Below are 23,858 nucleotides of genomic sequence, written 5' to 3' on the forward strand. Positions count from 1 at the left end.
GTTTAACCCGACTCTGGAAGCAGGTAAGATATAAAAAGAATAACACAGCCACTGCTAAATTCGTGGTTCACTTCCCTGATCAGAAGCTGCTGGAACAGAGAGCACGGAGCTGGGGAACAAGGATGAGGCACAGAGAAGGTGACAGCTCAGAGTGCACCGCAGTAGGAACTCTCACTCAGAGGCTAACTTTCGTCTTTAAGTTAAGAAAGCCACGGTGTAACACTCATGAATGAATATTTATAGAATGAACTATATGACAGCTGTAGATGTTATGTTTTTATATGATGTGATACTCCTTTGATCATCCTTGTCTAGGTTATATTTAAATAACAATTTAGAACTTTTTTTTTGGTAAAGTGTGCTGAAATCTTCTTTCCAATTAATGGAGGATGGCTCAGAACTATTTTCAATCAGGGCTTTCAAAAAGGGAAGAGAAAAAAACGTCAGGGCGTTTTGACTGCCAACTCTTTTTTTATTTTATTTTTTGTCTTTTTGCCATTTCTTGGGCTGCTCCCGCGGCATATGGAGGTTCCCAGGCTAGGAGTTGAATCGGAGCTGTAGCCACAGCTTACACCACAGCCACAGCAACGCGGGATGCGAGCTGCATCTGTGACCTAGACCACAGCTCATGGCAACGCCGGATCCTTAACCCACTGAGCAAGTCCAGGGATCGAACCCGCAACCTCATGGTTCCTAGTCGGATTCGTTAAACCACTGCACCACGACAGGAACTCCGAGTACCAACTCTTTTTGGAAAGCAACCCTATCTGAGGAGTAAACAAGGAGGTTCGGAGGGAAGTGTCTGAGCAGCTCAGAGCCTCCTCCTTGAGTGATGGAGACAATACCTTGAAACAGAACCTGCCAACATGGGAAAGACTTATTGACACTTCTTTGGGAGGAAGATGTAGCTCCTGAGAGAGAGAAGAGGGAAGAAAGAGAAGGAAGGTAGTAAGAAAGAAAATCAGTTAGTTTGGCTCATCCATCAAGGCAAGAGTGAAGCAACTTTACGTCAAGCTGGGTCCAGGCCCTTCCGGCAGGTGGTTGCAGGGGAGGCCTCCTCACTAAGAGACACGGAATGGGGGTCCCATACTCACCAGTGAGTTCCTCCAGAGCAGGCTGTCCACTCTTGGTGTAGTGGCTGGGCTCCACGGTCACACCCCCTGAGCTGGACTCGGCAGTGACATTCCCTTCGGTGTCTGTCTGGGACCTTCACACACAAACCAGAGCAGACATACTTGTCACAAGTGGTAACCGTCACATCTGGCCCACCATGCTCCAACCACAGCCCCCACCATCACCTCCGCTGGCAAGAAGCTTTAGAATGGAGCAGACCAGCAGACTGATGCTAAATGATTCATGAGTGCACGTGGAGCCACGTCCCAGAAACAGAAAGCGCCACCCAATTGTAAAGGATGAAATATTTATCACCCAAATGGACAGTCTGCAACCCTTCACTGGGGAATGTGTCTCTGCCTTGCCATCGGGGAGCTAGGTTCTTCCAGAAAAATGCTGGCAAGTACCAGGTGGTTTGGCTCATTTAACCTGTGCCAAAGAGCAACTTCTAAGTAACCAGCAATGCCAGCAAGCCAAGCATGAAGCTGACTCCACTGACAGCCCCATCCCCCCTGCCCCATCCTCCTGACACAGCCGTCTCTGGAAAGGTGACTATACAGCCAGTCAGGGGTGGGTGCCAAGCAGGTGTGTTTGCCCTCTAGGTCTGATTCAGAGCTCAGATCTTCTGAGATGAAAGAACTCATTGATCATGATTTCAACACGACTGAAATCTGTACTTCCCCGAACCTTCTCCAGGCCCTTATTTGTCAAGCAAATTGAGGCCACCGCTTCACACGCCATGCTCCTGCCACAATTACCTCTGCTTATTTGGGTGTGCCATGCAAATGTGTAATTACACTCAGACACGTAACCCTGGGTGGAACGTTATTAATTCATTAGCATCCTGAGCTAATTTGCCCACATTGCTTTTTTCTTTTTTCTTTTTTTTCTTAGGGCTGCATCCGTGGCTTATGGAAGTTCCCAGGCTAGGGGTCTAATCAGAGCTGTAGCCGCCGGCCTACACCACAGCCACAGCAATGCAGGATCCAAGCCATGTCTGCAACCTACACAGCTCACAGCAACACTGGATCCTTAACCCACTGAGCAAGGCCAGGGATCGAACCTGCATCCTCAGGGTTGCTAGTCAGATTTGTTTCTGATGAGCCATGACAGGAACTCCCAGATTTCACTCTCTATAAAGAAAGTGTTTGCCAAGAATGTGAACTGTCTAAAACAGACTGTGGGGTACATACCGATAACCCCCACGTCATCCACTGTTCCCCCATTTACCTTCCCACCAACGCCACTGGTTTCCCCCCGCTCCTCATCTCTACCTTTAAAGGATTTTCATACCTAGTGCTTCTCTCTATCCCTCGGCCGGAGTCCAAGCTCCTGCCATCTCTGCCCAGGCCCTAGAAGCATGTGGTGAACAGGTATGGTGCTTCCAGCCTAGATGTTGCAAGTAACACCCAGGTGTAGAAACCAGCCCACAGATTTATTCTTATTGGTCTACACTGCACTTTTAAAGCTCTTGAATTCATTTCCAAGACCTTAAAACTCAGGTGATTTCATAAGAAATCTGGATTTCTGCCCTCTCCCACTAAAACCAACCCCCAATGGACTGAGTTCACGTTCTTGCAGGGCGCCACCTGCTGGTGACAAGTGGTGTCTGCTCCCTTGGGAGAGGCGAGAGTCCCATTCACTAGTGTGTATTACCTTTGGGTGCCCAAGCAAGCATCTGAACTATGACCTCTGTTCTAGACTGTTCCTCACTCCCCACTCTAGTCTCCACTGATCTCGGTGACACTGAGGTAATCCTGTCACCCTCTGATTAAAGGTCTCTGATGGTCACCACAGAATAAGCTCTAAAGTCCTTACTGTGGGAGAAGATGCCGGACTTGGCGGGATTCTTCCTTCCTTCACTTCCAGCCCCATCTCTTGCCCCTCTAGTCCTTAACTCCACCCTGCCCTGCCCTGCCCTGCACCCACATGTGGATCACACCCTGCCCTGAACAGTTTTGTCTTTGTAGTCCCTGTGAGCCTAAAGGCTCTTTTCCTCTTTCTTCCTTAGTTTGCTCCTAATCTGCCTTTAAGGCACAGCGCCCATGTCATCTAGGACCAAAAGCCTTCCTGGACTCTGCCCGAGGAGGGCTCTGCCGCTTGTGCAATTTTATTCTCCTGATGCCTACTTATTACAATGTGATCTAATTAATAAATCTTCCCTTCCACTAGATTAAGAGCTCTCTGTAGGCTAAGATGGGTTCTTTTGATGTGTGTACATAACACAATCTGTTCCAGTTCATATGCCAAGCAGGCACTCAGGCAGGGTGTGCTGATTGCATACATAAGAGACTTTTAAGTCTAGAAAAAGGCTGGGTACTAGAAGGGACATTAGCCTTGGAGTATGAACACTGAGCTGGCGGCAGCCTAGAGTCTATAACCTGATAGCCACATACGTGTATATAAGTCACTGCACGTCTTTGAGGTCTGAGCCCTCACCTGGATATCGAGGTAGATAGATACCAAGAGCCACCTCCCCTGGTTGCTACAAAAAGCACAGCTGAGACAACACAAAAGCACTTCATGGATTGTAAAGCAATAGAGATGTCCAGAGTGACTTCTGAATTGGTAACGATAGTTCCTAAAAAAATGATTTATCTAGGGGTTCCCGTCGTGGCGCAGTGGTTAACGAATCCAACTGGGAACCATGAGGTTGCGGGTTCGATCCCTGGCCTTGCTCAGTGGGTTGAGGATCCGGGTTGCCGTGAACTATGGTGTAGGTTGCAGATGCAGCTTGGATCTGATGTTGCTGTGGCTGTGGTATAGGCCGGCAGCTACGTCTCCAATTCGACCCCTAGCCTGGGAACCTCCATATGCCACATGTGCGGCCCTAAACACACACACACGCACACACACACAAAAGATATATCTTTGTTTTTTCCTCTCCACATCACTAATAAGGAGAGATTCTGGGGGGGAGCACTGTAAGTTATATAAATGAGTCATAAACTTGAGAGAGAGAATCTCAGAGCACAAAGGAAGTCTAAATCATTCTCTAAAATCCTCCGATCTTGTGGCCCGGCCAGTTAAGGATCTGGTGCTGTCACTGCAATGGCTTGGGTTGCTGCTGTGGTGCAGGGTCAGTCCCTGGTCTGGGTACTGCCACATGCTGGTCTGGGTACTGCCACATGCTTATTTATTTATTAATAAAAATAAATATTATAAAATCCTCTGATCTCGTCCCATCCCCTTACTTTACAGATGAGGCTCAGGGAGAGGCAGTGATTTGGAGTAAAGACTGTTTCGTGGTTATGCACTTGGTCTCTCTAGGTAGACAGACTTGGTTTTAAACCCTAACTCTTCTAGCTATCAGCTCTTCGACCTAGAGTAAGTTATTTAATTACTCGATACCTCAGTTTGCTCATCGACAGAATGGAGATAAAGAAACATAGCTGGCTCTAGGAGTTGGGAGAATGATTAAATGAGCCAAGGCAGGGCAAGCCCACAACTGGGTCTCTGCACATTTTTCCTCTCATAGAAAATCCTGAAATATTAAAAAAAAGCGGGGGGGGGGATTTAAATGTTTTAAAATCTTTCAAATAATTACAGCCAAAAAAAAAAAAAAGGGTGGGTGGGTGGGGGGAATGGGATTAATAGTGATCATACTGTCACATCTATTTAATTCTAAAAATGCAAATCAAGAATCTGGGAACAGGGAGTTCCCGTCATGGCTCAGTGGTTATCGAATCCGACTAGGAACCATGAGGTTGCAGGTTCGATCCCTGGCCTTGCTCAGTGGGTTAAGGATCCAGCGTTGCCATGAGCCATGGTGGAGGTTGCAGACATGGCTCGGATCTGGTGTTGCTGTGGCTGTGGTTTAGGCTGGCAGCTGCAGCTCCAATTTGACCCCTAGCTTGGAAAGTTCCATATGCCACAGGTGCGGCCCTGGAAAAGACAAAAAGACAAAAAAAAAAAAAAAAAATCTGGGAACAGTAGCTTGACCATGCATCACCTCCAGACGACTCTGGTGACTGCAATGATAAAAATTTCACAGGGAGCAGTTCAGTTGCCTCCACAGTTGTATAAAAACTCAGTGTGCAGACAAGTGCTGAGTCATTATCTAGGCCTTGGCACCCTTCTCAGGACTGCTAGCTGAGCTGATGACGTGATTTAATACACAGATGACTGTCTCCAATTTAAATGGGTCTGGCGTGACCTTCACTGAAGGGGAGCAGAGAAGAGGAAAGAGCTTCTCCTCAGAAGCCTGACATTCTCTCACTGGCTGGATGCTGCTGGCTTGACTCTGAAATCAGTCTTGAACCAGCCTTCTATCGGCTCTTGGCAGGAATGGTAACAAAGCTTACAGGAACACACTTCAGACAGGGAGAAGAAAAGTTGAATTCTTTGGGGAACCATATATACAGGGGAAGCTGAAAGTAGGGGTGTGAGTCTGAGCATATGAACAGATATGTAATCACACATGTGACTGTGTACATTTTACATATGAATCTGTACTTGTGTCCATACGTGTGACTGTCCGTGATGTGTACCCACACCTATGGGTGTACACATGTGTGTGTACAGGTGTTTATGTGTACATACTTAGGGTAGAAGCTGTAAAATAAGTGCCTAGACTGTGACACTGAACCAGTGGTCCCCTTGTGTCATGGAGGGGGACCAGTCATCCCTCCGCTCTGCAGTGTGGTCCATGGCCCCGCATGTCTGGAGCACAGGATTAGGCTGAGCATGTGAACAAGGCTCTTTGAGGCCCTGAAGGCAGCGCTGGGCGGCTTCCATCTGCCAGAGACAACTCATTATGCATATCAAGCATCACCCGGAGCTGGTCCCTCCTGCATGGGTGTGTGGAGCAACCAGAGGCTCTCTTAGGCCAGAGCCACCCAGAACAAGCAGCAGCTGGCCCCACGTGGTCTCCTGTGGTCTATGGACATACCCTCGGGGACAGACAGATGGAGGGGCTGATACCAGACACATACCAACACCTAAGTTTGTCCCCCCAGGTATAACCTGGGTCCTTTAGTTCTGGAACTAATCCCTCCTTACCCCTCTCCTTCTCCTTCATCCTGTTCTCCTTCAAAAAAAATCCCAGCACAGAGCAGAGACTGAAAACACACGCAGTATGTGCAATGGGGTAAAAATCCCGAGCATCTGGAAGTTCAAGATAGGCATCTCCTAAGAAGAAGTCTTGGTTACCCAGAGAGGGGATGTTCATGTTTGTCCTTGTTTAAAGTACGTTTTGGATGCTTCAGGACTAAGGTTGGAGCCTGTCAAGTGACATCAAACCACGCACCTAGCTCTGCTCACACTGCTGCCACTTCTGCAACACCCCTGGGTCCCCGTGTCCCTGGGCCACTTTTCCTCATCCTGGGGTCAGCTCACACTTTACTTCTTCTTTTTTTTTTTTTTTTTTTTTTGGTCTTTTTGCTATTTCTTGGGCCGCTCCCGCGGCATATGGAGGTTCCCAGGCTAGGGGTCGAATCGGAGCTGCAGCCACCGGCCTACGCCAGAGCCACAGCAACACGGGATCCGAGCCGCGTCTGCAACCTACACCACAGCTCACGGCAACGCCGGATCCTTAACCCACTGAGCAAGGCCAGGGATCGAACCCGCAACCTCATGGTTCCTCGTCGGATTCGTTAGCCACTGCGCCACGACGGGAACTCCACACTTTACTTCTGCTCTTCAGCTTTCTAAAAGCCCCCACCCCACCCCTGTGCTGTGCTGTATTAATTGTCCCTCAAGTACACTGTGTGCACCTCTATCAGGAGCTTATCACCTGGCACCCCAGCTGTTTGCCTCACTCCTTGTGGAGGATGTTCTGACTCCTGCCCTCAAAGACCCAGAATCCACCAGAAAGGCTCCTCTGCCCAGTGGCCCCGGGCAGGGCAGGTGGGCGGCCGCTCTTACCTGTACAGGAAAGGCGCCACCGTGGCAGTGTTGGGGTGGCTGTATTGCTGCTGGGGCTGAGGTAGCTGGACACTGACAGTATTGCTTCCTGTGGTCTGGGTGGTCCCGACGGACCCACTGACAGTCTGGCTGCTGATGCTGTGGTTCAGGGTGGTCCCTCCCGGGCCTTTTCCTTCCGAGGATGCCAGGCTGGAGGAGGAACTGGAGTGCCTGCCATCCAGCTGGGGCTTCTGCTGGGGGAGCCCCGAGCTGGGCTTCCCACCCCGGCTGCGCTCCCCCTCCCGGGAAGGCACAGGGGCACTTGGGGACTTTCCGGGCATGCTCTTCATCCCTGGTTTTGGTATTCCACTGTGGGAAGGGGCTGCCGCCTCCTTCTTGGCACTGTTGAGCTTCCCCCCTTTGGGGATGAAGCTGGCGATCTTGGAGGACTTTTTTGGCATCTCGGTCACAGCTGCCCCACTGGAGTCTTCCCTCGGCCCCTCTTTTGGGTCTGGCCTCTCCGTCACTGAGGCTCGCTTGGCGAGGTCCTTGCTTTTCTCCTTTTCCTTCTCCCGCTGTTGCTTCTCCTTTTCCTTCTCGCTGCCTTTTGGAGAACTTTTCTTGTTGGTCAGCGCCCGGCTGAACGTTCTCTGGGCGATGCCCTTGAGCGCAATCTTGGGGCTGTTGGAGGTGGGGCCCGCCGCGGACAGCGGGCGGCCACCAGCTTCCATCTCTTCGCTCTCTTCAAAGCTGGGCAGAATCTCCAGCCGTTCGCAGCTCGTGTCCCGGGACCCTGGGCCCTCGCCCGCCTTGGATGCCCCCTTGCTATTGAAAAGTTTCAGTTTTTCCAGCATGGACCTCTGATTGTTGGGGGCTGGCTTCATGGCTTCGGGGGCGGGCCTGGGGGACTCGGATGGCGGCGGCTTGACTGAGAGTGTGGCGGCGGTGGCGCTGTGCTTCACGCTGACCGACTTGCTGCGCCAGGGCTTGGCAGCCGCGCCGGGCTGGGGGATGGCCGAGGAGGCACCGCCACTAGCAGGGCCGAAGCCGCTGCCCTCCAAAGCGGCAGGTGCATCTTCGCTCATTCCGGGGTGAGAGGAGGCGGGGCTCGCCAATGGCTCTGCGGAGAAGAGAAGACCTGAATTACATCCCTGGACCCGCACTGACCACCAGGGGGCGTCTATCAGCACCCGCCTCCCACGCCCAAGCCAGATGCCATTCAGCTCCTTTACCTGCTTTGTGCATTACCTATGGCTCCAATTAAGCTCCACCTTGACTGCCTCCTGCTTTCCCTCACACACTATTCACATCCCCCTCCCCGTCACATTTTGGTTCATGCTGTGCAAGTGCACGCCGACCTTAACGTCTACATGCACAAGGCACAATTAAGCCCATGCGTTCATGGGAAAACAAACAAACAAAAACCCACACCACCATTTGATGGTGCAGGAATGAGGTAGGAAATAGCTTCTGTTTTGAAATGATTCAACCCACAACTCTGTTTCCCAGTTAAGCCAAACAATCATAATTATCCAACTTTAAGAAAACAATGCAGCAGACATTAAAACTGAACAGACACCCCCCCCAAAAAAAAACCCAGTAAAAAAGAAACAAGTATCATCATTACAGAAGAAGAATTACCCATAGATGTTGCTAAATCCCATAAAAACATTTAAGTTTTTCCTAGGTTAGCACTTTAAAGAGTTACAAATGTGATGCAGGCTAGAGTTAAAATTAAAAAAAAAAAAAAAAAAAAAGACCTTTTGAGCTTAAGAGTATGAACTGTGCATGAGGCTTCACCGTAGGCAAAAAACACCCAGATTATCTGAAAGTCAAGGCTTCCCCCTTGGCTCTCAGGGAGTAGTTCCCCAGCCAGACTCCTTTCTCAGAAAAGCCTGAAAATATTTCCAAACTAGAAGTGGAATTCTTCTGAGAAGGGCGGGTTCCAAACTGGTCTCTACCAGGCACCAAGGTGGCCCACGTCACAGACGTGAAAACTGCATCGCCCTTTGGGCAGTGCTCAGAGCCAGGCGGCTCCATCCCCCATGCCAGGGCAGCTGTCAGGGGGAAGGTGGCAGGGACACGGCTGAGCCCAGAGCCTGCACCCACCCACAATCACGCCCTGGGCAGACAGGATGCAGCCCCTCTGCCCCCAAAGGGCACATCTGTGTCTGCAGAGTCACAATGACACAACTTACCCAGCAGCAGCCACTTTCTCCCGTAAGGATTCCCTAGGAAAACTTCTCCAACTGGAGAGGCTGGCCTTCCAATTGTCACAAGTGTTTTCGGTTAAACTGCTCATGTTTCTAATTAACTTTTGTCATCCGCAACTGCTCCAGTGCCCAGAAGCCTGGCGGGATTAACGGCTGCTTCTTCTGCTCCTTTCTTTCCTTTTTTTTTTTTTTTTTTAAATACCTATGTTCTGCCGCCTTCCAGCAACAGTGTAAACTGTATATAGAGCGGCTTTTTATGATTTAAAAGTCAACGGCCGCCAAAGCCAGTGAAGGCAGCGCCTTGTGGGACACCAGCCGGGAAAGGTCCTGGCAGAGGAACTGCCTCCCTCCACTCTCAGCTGCTCCGGGAAGCCGCGGCTCCAGGGTGATCCAACGCAGACCTCCCAATGTTTTAAAACACATACATCTTCCTGACTTACTGGGGATTTGGGTCTGGAGTGGGGGCTGCTGCACGATCCTCCCTAACAGAACTCACGGGGCGTTGCTGGATCTTTTCCTGGACAGAGCCAGGAACCAGAAACCTGGCTGGGAACCAGGCTCACGGAACCCACCCACACTGCCAGCCCTTCAGGGGGTCTTCACAGTGGCCTGAGGTGCCGTGCCAGGCACGCTGTCCGGAGGGGGTTATCGTTCCCATTTGATAGGTGGGGAGACTAAGGCACAGGGAGGGCTAATGAGTGACCATCCATCACAGAGGTGGAAATGGACAAATCTGGGATTTGAACCCTAATCTCCCGACACAGGGCTCTTTGGGGCTACCTCACAGCTACCTCCTGTGATAAAGAACACATTTCAACAACAGCCACGCCAATGACTTTGGGACACCAGCTTTTCTGTTGCTTGGATATATATAGTCATGATAGCCATGGGGCAGCCCAAACCAGCCCAGCCCCTGGAAAGGAGGCGGCATGTGCCAGAGTCCAGCTCCCTGGAGGAAATACTAGCGACCGCGCCCCCCACCCCAATCTCAAGGACAACTGTCCTTGCCTTTACTTAGGCTCAGATCTGGGGCAGAAGTATTCATTCATTTGTTTATTGAATATTCAATGTATTCATTCATATCACTATTCAATGAGCACCTAGTCTAGGTCACACATTGCTCCAGGCACTTGGGCTGTTTCAGCGACAAAACAAAGATCCCTGCCTTCATGGAGATTACATTCTGGCAGCGAGGAATAGATGCTAATTAGTGTAATTAATAAATACATTTTGTCATTTGGTAGAAAAGAAGCCCCAAAGGAAAAGAGCCTTTGGAGGCAACAATATCCTTACAGGTGTTATAACAGATCATGTTCAGAGGTACACCCCTCCTTCCTAAAGAAGTTTCAGGCATACTCCCCCCAGGCAGAAATACATGGATCAGAGTGACATCTCTGCTCCCACACATTCCTTGGAACTCATATAAAGCTCGCCTGAAATGGTTTGGACAAGAAATGCCCCTGCCTTGCATTTCTGTGTATTTTTCAACCTTAACACACACCACTAGAAAGCGGTTGTTAAGAACTAGCTGAGGACTGATGCAGCAATAAACAGACGCCTGGAGTGTCTAAGAGAAATGTGCAGACCAATCAAAGCTGTGAATCTCCTTCAGGGAAGGTGCCAGGTGCCCGGGAGAGGCTCACACAATATAGGCAGAACGGACACACCATCACTTCTCTCCAAACAGCCCCCAGAAACTCGTACCTATCTTCCAAACCCTGGCTCAAACACTTTTCTTCCTTTGTCAGGCTACCTCAAAACCTCAAGCTGAACGAACTGCTTCATTTGCATCACATCACATGTATTTTTCCCTGCTCTGTTTTCTCAGGACACGGTCCATGATCTGTACCTCCCTTTTAAGAAAAGTATTTGTAGGGCCACCTACTAACACCAGGCACAGGGAATAGAGAGTTGAGTAAGATACAGCCCCTATCCTCTAAGAACTCACTGTCCAAAGGGTCAGGAGACCTCAGAACAGAGCACAGAAACAATACAAAGGCTGCAGAAGACTGATCACGGTCCCAGGGACCCAAGGATTGGGATCTCCTAAGTCTTCCCAAAGAGTGTGGGAAAGCATCACAGAGGAGGTGCTCTAGGTTGGTTTGTTATCCTGCTGGTCTACAAGTTCCTTCGGGGCAGAGACCTTCTTGCTTCCTGCTCGTTCTTGTGCCCCAAAACCTGCCAGAGCACAGAAAATCAGAAATGCTTTCTGAGGCGTTCCTGCTGTGGTACAACGGGATCAGTGTCATCTCAGGAGCTCTGGGGCACAGGTTCAATCCCGCGCCTGGCACAATGGGTTAAGGATCCTGTGTTGCTGCAGCTGTGGCTCAGATTTGATCCCTGGCCTGGGAATTCAATTCAATATGCTACAAGGCAGAGAAAGAAAGAAAGAAAGAAAGAAAGAAAGAAAGAAAGAAAGAAAGAAAGAAAGAAAGAAAGAAAGAAAGAAAGAGAAAGAGAGAGAGAGAGAGAAAGAAAGAAAGAGCGAGAGGGAGGGAGGAAGAAAAAGGTTTTATAATTGTTGGTTGGTAGTTTTTTGGTCATGCCTACATGCCCACAGTACTTGGAAGTTCCCTGGTCAGGGATTAAAACCCGCACCACAGCAGTGACCAGAGCCACAGGAGTGACAACACTGGATCCTTAACCTACTAGGCCACCCGGGAACTCCTTTTTTCCTTATTTCCTTATTTTTTTGGCCTGTTGGTTGGTAGTTTTGACATTTGCAGGTCACATTTAGGGCAAGAGAGACCCAAGATTTGTGATTAGCCATTGTGTTTTATCAAAAGTTCTCATGGGGCTCTACTGCACAGCACAGGGAACTGTGTGTGTGTGATTGGGTCACTTTGCTGTATAACAGAAATTGAAGAAACATTGTAAATCAACCATAGTTTTTAAAAATGAGAAGAAAAAAAAAGATTTAAAAGAAAAAAGTCAGCTACAGCTCCAATTAGACCCTTAGCCTGGGAACCTCCATATGCCGCGGGAGTGGCCCTAGAAAAGGCAAAAAGACAAAAAAATTAATAATAATAAAAATTAAAATTAAAAAAAAAGTCACTGGGGAGTTCCTGTTGTGGCTCAGTCATAATGAACCTGACTAGAATCCATGAGGATGGGGATTCAATCCCTGGCCTTGCTTAGTGGGTTAAGAATCCAGCGTTGCCTGGGAACCTCCATATGCCACAGGTGCAACCCCAAAAAGCAAAAAAAGAAAAAGTCACTGGAAAAACAAACAAACAAACAAATTTTTCAGTCCAAACTCAGGATCAGGACTCAGAGCTCCAGAATTTCCACTCGGCATGTAGCCTGGGTACCCCCAGGTTATGAAATCATGGGGACATTTCAAGGTTACCTGTTAGAACTATAAGAGGTAGCCCTTGGAGATGATTCTGAATTGGGTTTCTACAAGAGAATTTTCCTGAGTAAGGCTACAGGGCACCAGATGGAGCAAGCACCTAAGGGTCAAATCATCACTCCTCTGAGCTTATGTCATATCCAGAAATCCGCTTAAGAGTGAAGGGGCTCCAGGCCCTGAGTGGTTTTGTCCAGGTGGCCTTGACATGTTTCCGTCATTCCCAGGTATCACACCAGTGAGCTCTTGGCTGCAGTGTCTGTTTGGGGCCTGTTCTTTCTCTGGAAAGCAGTCATTTCTAATACCAGGCTTCTGTGAATCCTAGTCTTAGACATTCCTTACCAGGCTTCTGAGCTAGTGAGAGGAGAGGTGTGAGGAGGCAGGCCAAGCCACGGGTTTGGTCAGCAGCTAATGGTGCGACCCTAAGTGTACCACTTTGCCTCTCTGAGCCTCCACAGCCCCATCTGTAAGAAAGAGGACAAGCCCTTTCTCCAGCCCTGTCTCCATTCAAATCTCAGCCAGTCTCCAAGAGGCTGGGCCCTAGAACGCCGTTAAGTTCACTTGCTAAGCTCTATTATTATCACTTTGTGATCTGACACACAGGTGTTTCTCTTTTTTTTTTTAACTTTTTTTAAATTGTTATTTCCCCAATAAAATTTTTTTTTCCTACTGTACAGCATGGTGACCCAGTTACACTTACATGTATACATTCTTTTTTCTCACATTACATGCTGCATCATAAGTGACTAGACATAGTTCCCAGTGCGACACAGCAGGATCTCATTGCTAATCCATTCCAAAGGCAGTCATTTGCATCTATTAACCCCAAGCGCCCAGCCATAAAAAAGAACAAAATAATGCCGTTTGTGCACACAGGTGTTTCTTTAGCATCCTCCTCCCTCGATCAAACGATCGTTCCCTTAAGATGCTTAACAAGAAATGGAAAAACTGGCTGCGTCAAGGTATGTTCAACCCTTAATGCGCTGCTAAAGAATTTTAAATTGCAAGTATTCTATGAATAAACAATGTGGGGGAAGGAGGGTGGAGCCAGTTTTTTAAAATTAAGAAAAGGAGTTCCTATCTTGGCACAGCGGAAACGAATCTGACTAGGAACCGTGAGATTGTGGGTTCGATCCCTGGCCTCGCTCAGTGGGTTAAGGATCTGGTGTTGCCGTGAGCTGTGGTGTAGATCCAGGCACGGCTTGGATCTGGTGTGGCTGTGGCTGTGGTGTAGGCTGGTGGCTACAGCTCTGATTAGACCCCTAGCCTGGGAACCTCCATATGCCGTGGATGCGGCCCTAAAAAGACAAAAGACAAAAAAATAAAATAAAATTAAGCACAATTCTCCCTCTAATAACTAACAGCTCTAGTTTCGTTTCTCCTGTACATGAATCTTTGTGAGAGCAAAGGAAGCTGAGAGAGAAAGGCAGAAAGCACAAAAGAAAGGTTCTGAACCTTGGTGTTCTCCCAGCAATGGTATGTAGGTCACAGAAGGAGGGGAGATAAACATTTTTGATGTCAGGTGGATAAACATTTTCTTATTTCAAGAGTTACCTATTTATTTTATTGCATACTAGAAAGGATAAATAATCCATATATAAATCAACAGTTTCGTGGATGATAGATGTAGATTTGAGTTGATTAAAGGAAAATAGAAAACAAACACCCAAGCGGTTCACTGATTTGGCAAAAATCACATAGAAAATTTAAGACTGGTTGGGCCACCACTGTTCCATTAACTCAGAAACACTAATTTTATATATAAATATATAAGTATTTTAAAATACATGTTGTACAATATATCGGTTCTATTGGAAAAATGCAGTCGACCAAAGGGTAATTACATCGGAAGGCCCAAATAAGGACTAGGTTCAAAACTCATCTGAAATGACTACTTTTAGAGTTTTATTTATTTGTCATGTTATTAGCATGGCATTTTGCTGAGAAATGGCCAGATCTGGGAACGTGCCACCAGGCCTTTGTTTAGCCAAAGGTAATTTTAAGAGTTACAGTCTTAAGTTTTTGACCACTAAGCAGAGTAAGGATAATACATTTACATCACATCCAATAAACATCCCAAATATCCATATGTAAAATAATAAAAAAAAAACATCCAGACTTACTATGTGCAATAGACTCTGGTATATTCTGCCCTGGTCCATGTTTTAAAAGCTGATCAGAGCCCCCGAACAGATTTTATGACCCATTAGTGACTCACATCCTGCAGCCTGCACAGCTCAGCTCTACAACACCAGCTCACCAGGTTCTCCCACCACCAACTGACGAACCACCGCAAAAGGGAAAAGTCTCATTTGAAATATTGCAGAAACAGGAGGCCTTTGAAGAAGAGAAAGCCTTTTTTTTTTTTTTAAGAGTTTAGGGAGAGCATTAACCCTCATGTGGGGAGGGGGAAAGTTTGGTTTTTCTGGCAACCAGCCTTAACCTTCTCTGACAGTAACCAAAATACTTTCTAAATGAAAATACTGTCTAAGGCAGATAAATAAGCATTTCTTCCTCTCTCCCTCCACGAGGGCCAACCCTGGCCCCAGGTCCCTTCTGTCCCCAACTTCCTAGTTAGGGAGACGTTGGTGGTCTGAGCCTGATGCTAGCAGGCACTCAGGGAGTGTGTTCTCACCAGCTCATCTCAGCTCCTATCCCTCCCTCCTGTGATTCTAAACCTGCTCTGGGAACGGTTCCCGCCTGAATCTTCGCCGCAGCCTTCACGAAAAGGCCTGATAATTGGGCCTGGGAAAATGTTTACAAGTTCCTATAACCTTTCAAGGTGTCCGTCTTGAGCATTCAAAGTTGTTAGGATAACTGAAACCAGATTTTGGGGTTTTTTTTTTGTTTTTCTTTGGTTTTTTGTTGTTGTTTTCAGCGCATGGGCTCCAGCTATAGGGGCTGAAGATTGTTTTCAGAATGGCTCAGGTCAATTTCTCTACAACCACGTTAGCCACAAGACCAGAGAGGAGAGCGTAAATGAACCCCACTCAATCAACTTAGTGGTTCTGCAGGATTCTGCCAGCTTGGCCCAAGAAGCCTTCTCAACACTGTTGTGATCAATGGCTAATATTAAGGGCATGGGCTCAAATACAGTTTCTCTCCAGCTCCTTCTTGGAGATGATCCTTGGTCAGTACAGAAAGATGGAGAAGGGGGTCAAGAGAATTACCAAGAAAAGTGGACTGGAAAGTGAAAGGGAATGAGGTAGAGGGAGCTGCGCTTTGGATCCATAGTCTCTAAGAATTTGTGTGTGTGTGTCTACAATTTTATAGGCTCCTAGCTGGAATTCTTATTCCAAGCTGGAATAAGAATGATGATTTATAAAAGCAATTTTTAAGTTGCTCTGTTAAGTCAGTTCCTATCAAAATCCCAACAACGTTTTTGCTGAAACAGAAAAATCCATCCAAAACTTCATCTGGAATCTCAACAGACTCTGAACAGCCAAAAGAATCTTGAAGAAAAAAAAAAAAAAAAAAAAAAGCTGGAGGTCTCAAACCTCCTGGTTTCAAAACTTACTACAAAGCTATGGCAATCAAATCAGTGCATTACTGGCATAGACAGTCGTATAGACCAATAGACTAGAGAGCTTAGATACAATCCTTTGCGTATATGGTCAAATAATTTTCAAGACTCTTCAGTGAGCTAAAGATAGATGATCTTTTCAACAAATAGTGCTGGGAAAACTGGATATCCACCTGCAAAAAAAAAAATGAAGTTGGATTCTTACCTTATACCATATTAAAACAACTGACTTAAGATGGATCAAAGACCTAAATGTAAGAGTTACAACCATAAAATTCTTACAGGAAAACACAGGGTAAAAACTTCAGGTTTGACAGTGATTTCTTGGATATGACACCAAAAGCATGAGCAAAAAGTTAAGCTGGATTTCATTAAAGTTAAAAACTTTTTTTCATCAAGGACATACTCAACAGAATGAAAAAGCCACCTATGGGAGAAACTCCTTGCAAATCACATATCTGATAAGGACTTTATATCCAGAATATATACAGAGTGCCTATAACTCAACAATACTACAAAACAACATGACTGAAAAATTGGTAAAGCACTTGAATACACATTTCTTCAAAGAAGATACACAAACAGCCAACACACACACAGATAGATGTTCAATACCATTAATCATCAGGGAATGTGAATCAAAACCACAATGAGATGCCATGTCATACCAATTAGTCAGCTACTATTTTTTAAAAAATCAGAAAATAACAAGTGTTGGAGTTCCTGTTGTGGCACAGTAGAAATGAATCTGACTAGGAACCATGAGGATGCAGGTTCAATCCCTGGCCTCGCTCAGTGGGTTAAGGATCCGGCGTTGCCATGAGCTGTGGTGTAGGTTGCAGACGTGGCTTGGATCTGGTGTTGCTATGGCTCTGGTGTAGGCCAGCGGCTACAGCTCCGATTAGACCCCTAGCCTGGGAACCTCCATATGCTGCAGGTGCGGCCCCAAAAAGACAAAAAAAGAAAAGAAAAGAAAAGAAAATAACAAGTGTTTGTGAGGAGGTGGAGAAATTGGAACATCTGTGTACTATGGGAATGTAAGATTGTGCAGCCATTGTGGAAAACAGAATGGTAGTTCCTCGAAAAAATTAAACATAGAATATGATTCAGCAATCCCACTCGGGTATATATCTGAAAGAAGTGAAAGCAGGGACTTGAACAGATAATTGTACAGCCAAGGTAATAGCAGCAATATTCTCAACAGCCAAAATATAGAAGCAACCCAAGTGTCTATCAATAGATAATCGATGGATATTGTTTGGATAAACGAAGCCAAGTGTGATACACACACACAATGGAATATTAATTCAGCCTTCAAAAGGAAGGAAATTCAGACTCCTCTTATAACATGGATGAATCTTAAAGACATTATGCTAAGTGAAACAAGCCAATCATGACAAAGACTACTTGATTCCAGATTCCACTTCTAAGAGGTCCCTCGAGCAGTCAAATTCCTAGAGACAGAAAGTAGAAGGGGCTGCGGGGGAGGCAGGAATTTTCACAATGGAAATCTAAAATGACTGTATTCAGCTGCAAGTAACAAAATTTTGACCACTAAGGCCTAATAGGTAAGGGGTTTACCACTTTATTTCCAGTGCTTAGCACAGGATCTGGTGTACAGTAAGGACTCAAATAAATGTTTTGTTAAATTAAAAAAAAGTTCCTGTGAGTTTGACAGTTAATAAATCACATGAAATTGCACAGTTCTGAATATTGCCTCAATAGTATTATTTTACTTTAGCTTGAAAAAACAACTTCTGCTCCAAAGGAATGGTGATCCTTTGTAAGAAACTCTACCAGGGAAGCAAATTACACTAATAGGCTTTTTCCTCCTTAAACTGACCATCACTAACTCTTGGTTAAGCTGTTTCTTCTGACTGGGGTGCTTCCTTGCCCCCCCCACCATGCCTCACATCCCTACCTGACTTTGGCCCCTAGTCTTTCATGCCATTTCTACTAGGAAACCTCCAGAACCCCAAAACCAGAAGCCACCTCTTTTCATCTAAAGAGACAGAACGCTCGCGGGGGCTTCTCTGGGGTCCTGACACTTGCTGCCCTGCACTGTAGTTAGTGGTTACACGTCGCTTACTGACAAGAATGGTCGATGCACTAGGTCCTAGAAATGCTTGTTGGAAATGTGCGCATTTGTCCTTTCATGACTGGGTCATTTTACTCAGCGTAAGTGACACACTGACAGGTGCCCAGAAATCAATAAACAAATAATAACTATGACTCCCTCTGTATCCCTTCCTATGGCTCAAAATTCAAAGCAGGTGTGGCTGGCTTTTCCCTTGGCTAAGTGACCTCCACAGAACAGAATCCTTGGAGATGCTTTTGATGCTTTTTTCTTCTATGAATGGTGAAAATTTTGCATACCAAATCACCAAAAAGATCAAGTACAAATACGCTAGTATCTTATGAGGATGTGATTTAAAAAAAAAAAAAAATGCAGAATGTAAAAGTGCATTATCCCAACAGCCTGAAGGCATCTCTGTTACTGCAGGAGCCACGAAACTCCCAGTTTACCTCCGTGACTCTTAACTCAGAGGAAATAGAAGAAGAGGCCCTTGACAGCTGGAGCAATTACAGTTATGTTTCTTTTTCATATATGACAAGGTAATTCCTTCTCTTCAGTGGCTTATTTTGGATAAAAGCTAGCGAAATTATGGGTAATGAGCTCATTTGTTTTTCTAAATGGAGCTAAAAGGCAGTAAAAGAAAATAAGAGAGTACCATTTTCCTACATGGTTTTCGCTACATTTTCTCCAGTTTTACAAGGTATGTTTTCAAATTCCACTTAATGCCATAAAGAACTGGGAAAGCTAAACAAAAGTTAACTTGCTGGAAATATTAGTATACAATTGGGTTTATGACAGACCTGGTAATAACACCTTAGAAAGAGAATAAATTCTTTTGTTTTTCTTTTTCTTTTTAGGGCTGCACCAATACACAGCATACGGAAGTTCCAGGGCAAGGGGTCAAATTGGAGCTGCAGCTCCCGGTCTACACCACAGCCACGGCAATGACAGATCCGAGCTGTTGGACCCTTAACACCCGGAGCGAGACCAGGGACGGAACCCAAATCTTCATGGATACTAGTGGGGTGCTTAACCAGCTGAGCCACACGGGAACTCCTAGAACAAAATCTCAAAATCTTTCTCTCCCTCCCATACACCCTTTACATCAAAAGATGTCCTATACACATTTGTAAATCCTGCCACTCCTCTGGGTAAGGAGACAAATCATGATACTACTGACATGTGAAGGAAGATACATTTAAATATACAAAGTGATCCTATTCTTTCTCTTTCATTGTTTGAAACCCTATCACCCTCCAGATAACTCCTTCCTCTCTTGAACTTATTTGTTCAAAATCCCAAGTGATATGTTTCAGGAGAAAGCTCTTGCTGTGAGTGGTCAAGCCATTTCTCTATCTTGTACCATATATGGCTATAAGAAAGCACAAAACTGGCCGGAGAAAACCTCCTCCCTTGCTTCAAGGGTGTATGAAATTTCACAGAGATGATAAACACTTTATAGGGGGCAAATCTCATTTGCGCAGGAGGTCACTGTCCGAAGCTAACAGCTCTTTGGCAGAGTGCGACGGCTGTACGCTAATATAAATACATCTCCCTGGAACGGAGCTGGTTAAGGAATTCTTCAGGCCCTCCTCCCCTAAGATACCAGCTCAATCTTCTTGCTTTCCCTTGAGGCGAGAGATGGGCACTCCAAAACTGGAGCCTCTACACCAGTGTTAAACCAGAAGGCTTGCTCGTAAACCATACAAATAGGCAGTAACAGAGGGGATTCCAAGCTCAGGTAAGTTTAGAAAACAGAAGGCCAAAGAGCGGTCCGTTTTCTTGCTTGCCAGACTTCTCAGAGCCTTTAGTAGCTCACTTGCACTGGCAAGATCCAAAACGATAACGGGATAGTATGAATCCTAAACATATTTTTGCCAGAGAACTGATTTTATGGGATAGCTTATGGAAATAGCCTATCATTTGGAGGCATTTTGGCAAACCGTCCTCATGGAAGGCACGGAAAACGGGCACATGAAGCAAAGGAGATAAGACGGCCGTCCAACAAGTAGTAGTCATTTATCAAGAGAGCTATGCAAAGGAGAAGGAAAAAGATGAACCTTGTCCCCCCCCCCCCGAAAACATAATCCCGTAGACTGCTGAATGCTTTCTTGATACGCATTTTGAGCACTAACTATCCTTAACATGTACCTTCTTCCTTCTGCTCCAAAAGGATGAGGATAACCCTCTGTGCTAAAGCCAAAAAAGTACATGAAAACAGGACGCAGGAGTTCCCGATGGGGTACAGTGGGTTAAGGATCTGGGTTGCTGCAGCAATGGCCTAGGCCAGCAGCTGTAGCTCAGATTCGATCCCTGGCCCAGGAACTCCCATTTGCCATCGGTGCAGCCGAAAAAAAGAAAGAAAGAAAGGAAGAAAGAAAGAAAGAAAGAAAGAAAGAAAGAAAGAAAGAAAAAGAAAGAGAGAGAGAGAGAGAAAAGAAAACGGGAAGCAGGAATCATAGCTGTGCAGGGGGCTGTCTAAAAAGATTTCCATCAACAGACTCACTGTGCCTCTGTCCTGACACACAGCAGCCATGAAAACTGATGTGATCTTGGCCTGAATTAACACAGGAACAACATTCAGAACGAGGAAAGGAAGGACGTAGCCCTATTGCCCACAGCTCGGATCAGAGCTAGAATGGTGAAATCTTTATAATTTTGAACCTGGAAAGGCTTCTTAGCAATCCACTCATTTCCCCAAAAGGGAACAATAGATCCCAGGGCCAGAAATGACGTCTCCATGGTCTCCCAACCAGGAAACAGCACAGCTGTTACTGACCTTAGGACCCTGGAGCTCAGACAATAAAGTAGCTTTGCTGTCCCTATCCCTATACCTCCCAGTTCAGAATCTCTGGAGATGGACCCAGGCAGCTGGAGGTCTCACTAGCTCCCCAGGTGACTGTCATCCAGGTATTAGAGAATTCACGTCTTACTACAACACACTGAGAAGTTTTAACTCACCCAGGATAAGGACTAGACTCTGAGGATGACTGTAAACCATTCTCGGTGAGGAGTGGCTGAAATGTTGGGGACGTTCAGCTTGGAGAAGAGAGGACTTGGGAAAAGGCAAAAGTGGAAGAAACCCTACAAAGGTGGCTTCATTTCCCTTTGATTTCTTTCTTTCTTTCTGCCTTTTTTTTTTTTTTTCGGTCTTTTTAGGGCCACTGCTATGGCATATGGAAGTTCCCAGGCTAGGGGTCAAATTGGAGCTGCAGCTGCCAGCCTGCACCCCAGCCACAGCAACGCCAGATCCAAACTGCAACTGTGACCTAAGCTGCAGCTCACAGCAATGTCGGATCCTTAACCCTCTGAGCAAGGCCAGGGATCAAACCTGCATCCTCATGGATACCAGTCGGGTTCTTGACCCCCTGAGCTACAACAGGAATGCCTCCCTTTGATTTTTTTTTTTTTTTCCCCATTGACCATGAACCACCATAAAAGGGTAACATCACATCTGTCAGGACAGGCCCATGACTCAGGTCTGCTCTGAACAAGACGGTGTGGACCGTGAGAGGTCAAGGACAGTACTGGAAGGTGGGGACCCCCAGGGTTCCGGCCAAAGAGCAGGGGCGGGTGTGTTCATAGCCATTGTGGAAAAGGGGAGTTAAGCCAACCAGTTTTTATATATTCTCTGCTCCACATCTACCACCTCTGCTGCTTTCTTTACATGTAAGATTTTATTGGACAAAATGTTTCCATGGGGAAAAAAAACCCTATAACAATGTTAATAATCCTCTATGAATAAGAGTAACAGCCAACACTGACAGAGCCTGCACTCCGTGCCAGACACTGTACTAAGAAGCATTTTTTAGGGTACTGGCTTTTTTCATTGGTACAATAATGATGCTATTATACCAATGAGGAAACTGAGGCACGAGGCTTTAGAAGCCCCAAGATCAAACAGATTAGTGCCGGGCCACCTTATTTCAAAGTCCACACCCTTCAGCTCCACTCCCAGGCTACCCGCCTTAAGACGGGACCCTAAACGGACTGACTCTCAAAGTATGTGCTCCTTGTTTGGTGCAAGATAATGGGATTTTCATCAAGTCGTCCGTCAACAGCTTTCAGAGACAAGCTACAGTGAAGTTCTCTGACCTTTAATTCCTTCCCGGAGGAAAAAGAGAATTTTTCCCCTCCAGGAGGTTCTTTTTAAAAAAATGAGAGCGTCAAACGGTTGAGCAATAATTTAAGTACGGTTTTTGTTCTTCAGAATTTAGGATGCTGGCAAAATGTAATCTTTCTGCTGTTATTTTTTCTGCCAATCAAAATCAGCAGCCAACCAAAGAACTAACTTATTGTATTTCTCCGGGGGAATCAAGGCAGAAACTGAGAGCTGAATTGGACTATTATTCACTATCTTTGATTGTATTATGCCAAAAAGTGCAGGAACAGAAGGGGGGAAAAAAGCAGTAATTTATCCTGATTCTGCCAAGTATGCAGACACGTGGTATCAGATAGATCAAATAATTCTGGGGCTTCTCGGCCGTCGCAGATCTACACCAGCGCTACCAGACTTCTGAGCCTGTTCACCTGACAGTTGTCTTCTTAATGGAAAGACAGAAATTTTCTTTTGAAAAGAAAAAAAAAAAAAAAAAATGACATACGCTGAGGTTGAAAATATCCCTAAAGACTGCTCATCAGCTTTATTCACCCAAATCGGGAAGCAATTTCCTCCAGGTGTCTGTTTTGTTTTATACAACAGAACCTGGCTCTGACAGGTTGGGGGTAGTTTTGAGTTTTGTAAGCGGAGCACTCAATGAGATGAATCGGGTAACTCCGCTGTAAAGCCAAAACATCTTTTAAAAACAAGAGAAACATGATGAGGTGGGAAGAATGGCAAGGTAATTGTTTTATTCTTCTCTGTGTTACTCACACCGGCCTTAGAAGCATGCACATGCAGAGCTCTGTGGAGGGGGTTAAGTCCAACTTAATAGCCTGGTAACCCTGACCTACCTAGTCATTTAGTTTCGTTGAGCTCCAGCTTATTTATAAGTGAAAATAAAAGTAACATTCCCCTAATGACCATTCACGGAGTGCCAACCAAGTGCCATGTACTGTAATAAGAGCTTTAAATAAGTTTATGGACGGAATGCATTCAATTCATGATTTCATTCATTCACACACAAGCATCTTATGAAGCAGATGTACTGCAGCTCAAAGATGTTAGTAACTTGCCCAAGGTCATGGCTGGGAAGTGACAGATCAAGAATGTGAACACTGAACTCCACGCTCTTCATCCCTGCAGTCCACTAAATGGAGATGGTGACCAAAGCTCTCTTCCTTCACCGCGAGGAGCACAAAAGAAACAATGGGAGGGCCTCTTGCAAAAATCTCTGGAGCCAATACTGGTGGGATTGTTGTCTTTCATAAACAGAGTGGGACCAGGGGGTACCCCCAAAGCTCTCTCTTGACTCGATCTTGTAGAGGGAGAAAGAAGTGCACTTTCGGGGGCCCTGTGCATTCCAAAGCACCCACGGTTTGCAAGAAGCTTCCCACGGCCCCATCCAGGGGGACTGCAGATCGCCTGGCAAGCTCCCCTCTGCTCTTCTCTGAACCAGGGCCCCGTGCAAGGCAGGCTTTGGCCGGTGTGCCTCGTCCACCTCACCACGCTCAGTGGAGGCAGCCCAGTTAATACACAGCTCTCACTGTCTGCTGTGATGACTCAGACACTCCTGGCAACATCTGCTCTGTTTCCGTAAGACTCAAAGGGCTCTTCACATGAATGACGGTGAAAAGGAT

General features: G+C 46.3%; 1 protein-coding gene across 15 annotated transcripts in view; it reads right to left on the minus strand.

Annotated features, from left to right (window-relative positions):
• Window positions 1-23,858, minus strand: part of NAV2 (neuron navigator 2) — an 819,601-nt gene that overhangs the window by 179,278 nt on the left and 616,465 nt on the right. For 14 of the 15 annotated variants that reach the window (XM_021085311.1, XM_021085309.1, XM_021085312.1 and 11 more), the window contains 2 exons: window positions 6,979-8,077; window positions 1,095-1,207 (listed from right to left, as the gene is read on the minus strand). In XM_021085311.1, coding sequence (XP_020940970.1) covers window positions 1,095-1,207; window positions 6,979-8,077 — 1,212 coding nt within the window. Of the gene's footprint in view, window positions 1-1,094; window positions 1,208-6,978; window positions 8,078-9,155; window positions 13,645-23,858 lie in introns of those variants that run through there. The other variant, XM_021085315.1, reaches the window with a different exon arrangement.

The sequence above is a fragment of the Sus scrofa genome, chromosome 2 (genome assembly GCF_000003025.6).
Source record: "Sus scrofa isolate TJ Tabasco breed Duroc chromosome 2, Sscrofa11.1, whole genome shotgun sequence".
NCBI classification, from domain to species: domain Eukaryota; kingdom Metazoa; phylum Chordata; class Mammalia; order Artiodactyla; family Suidae; genus Sus; species Sus scrofa.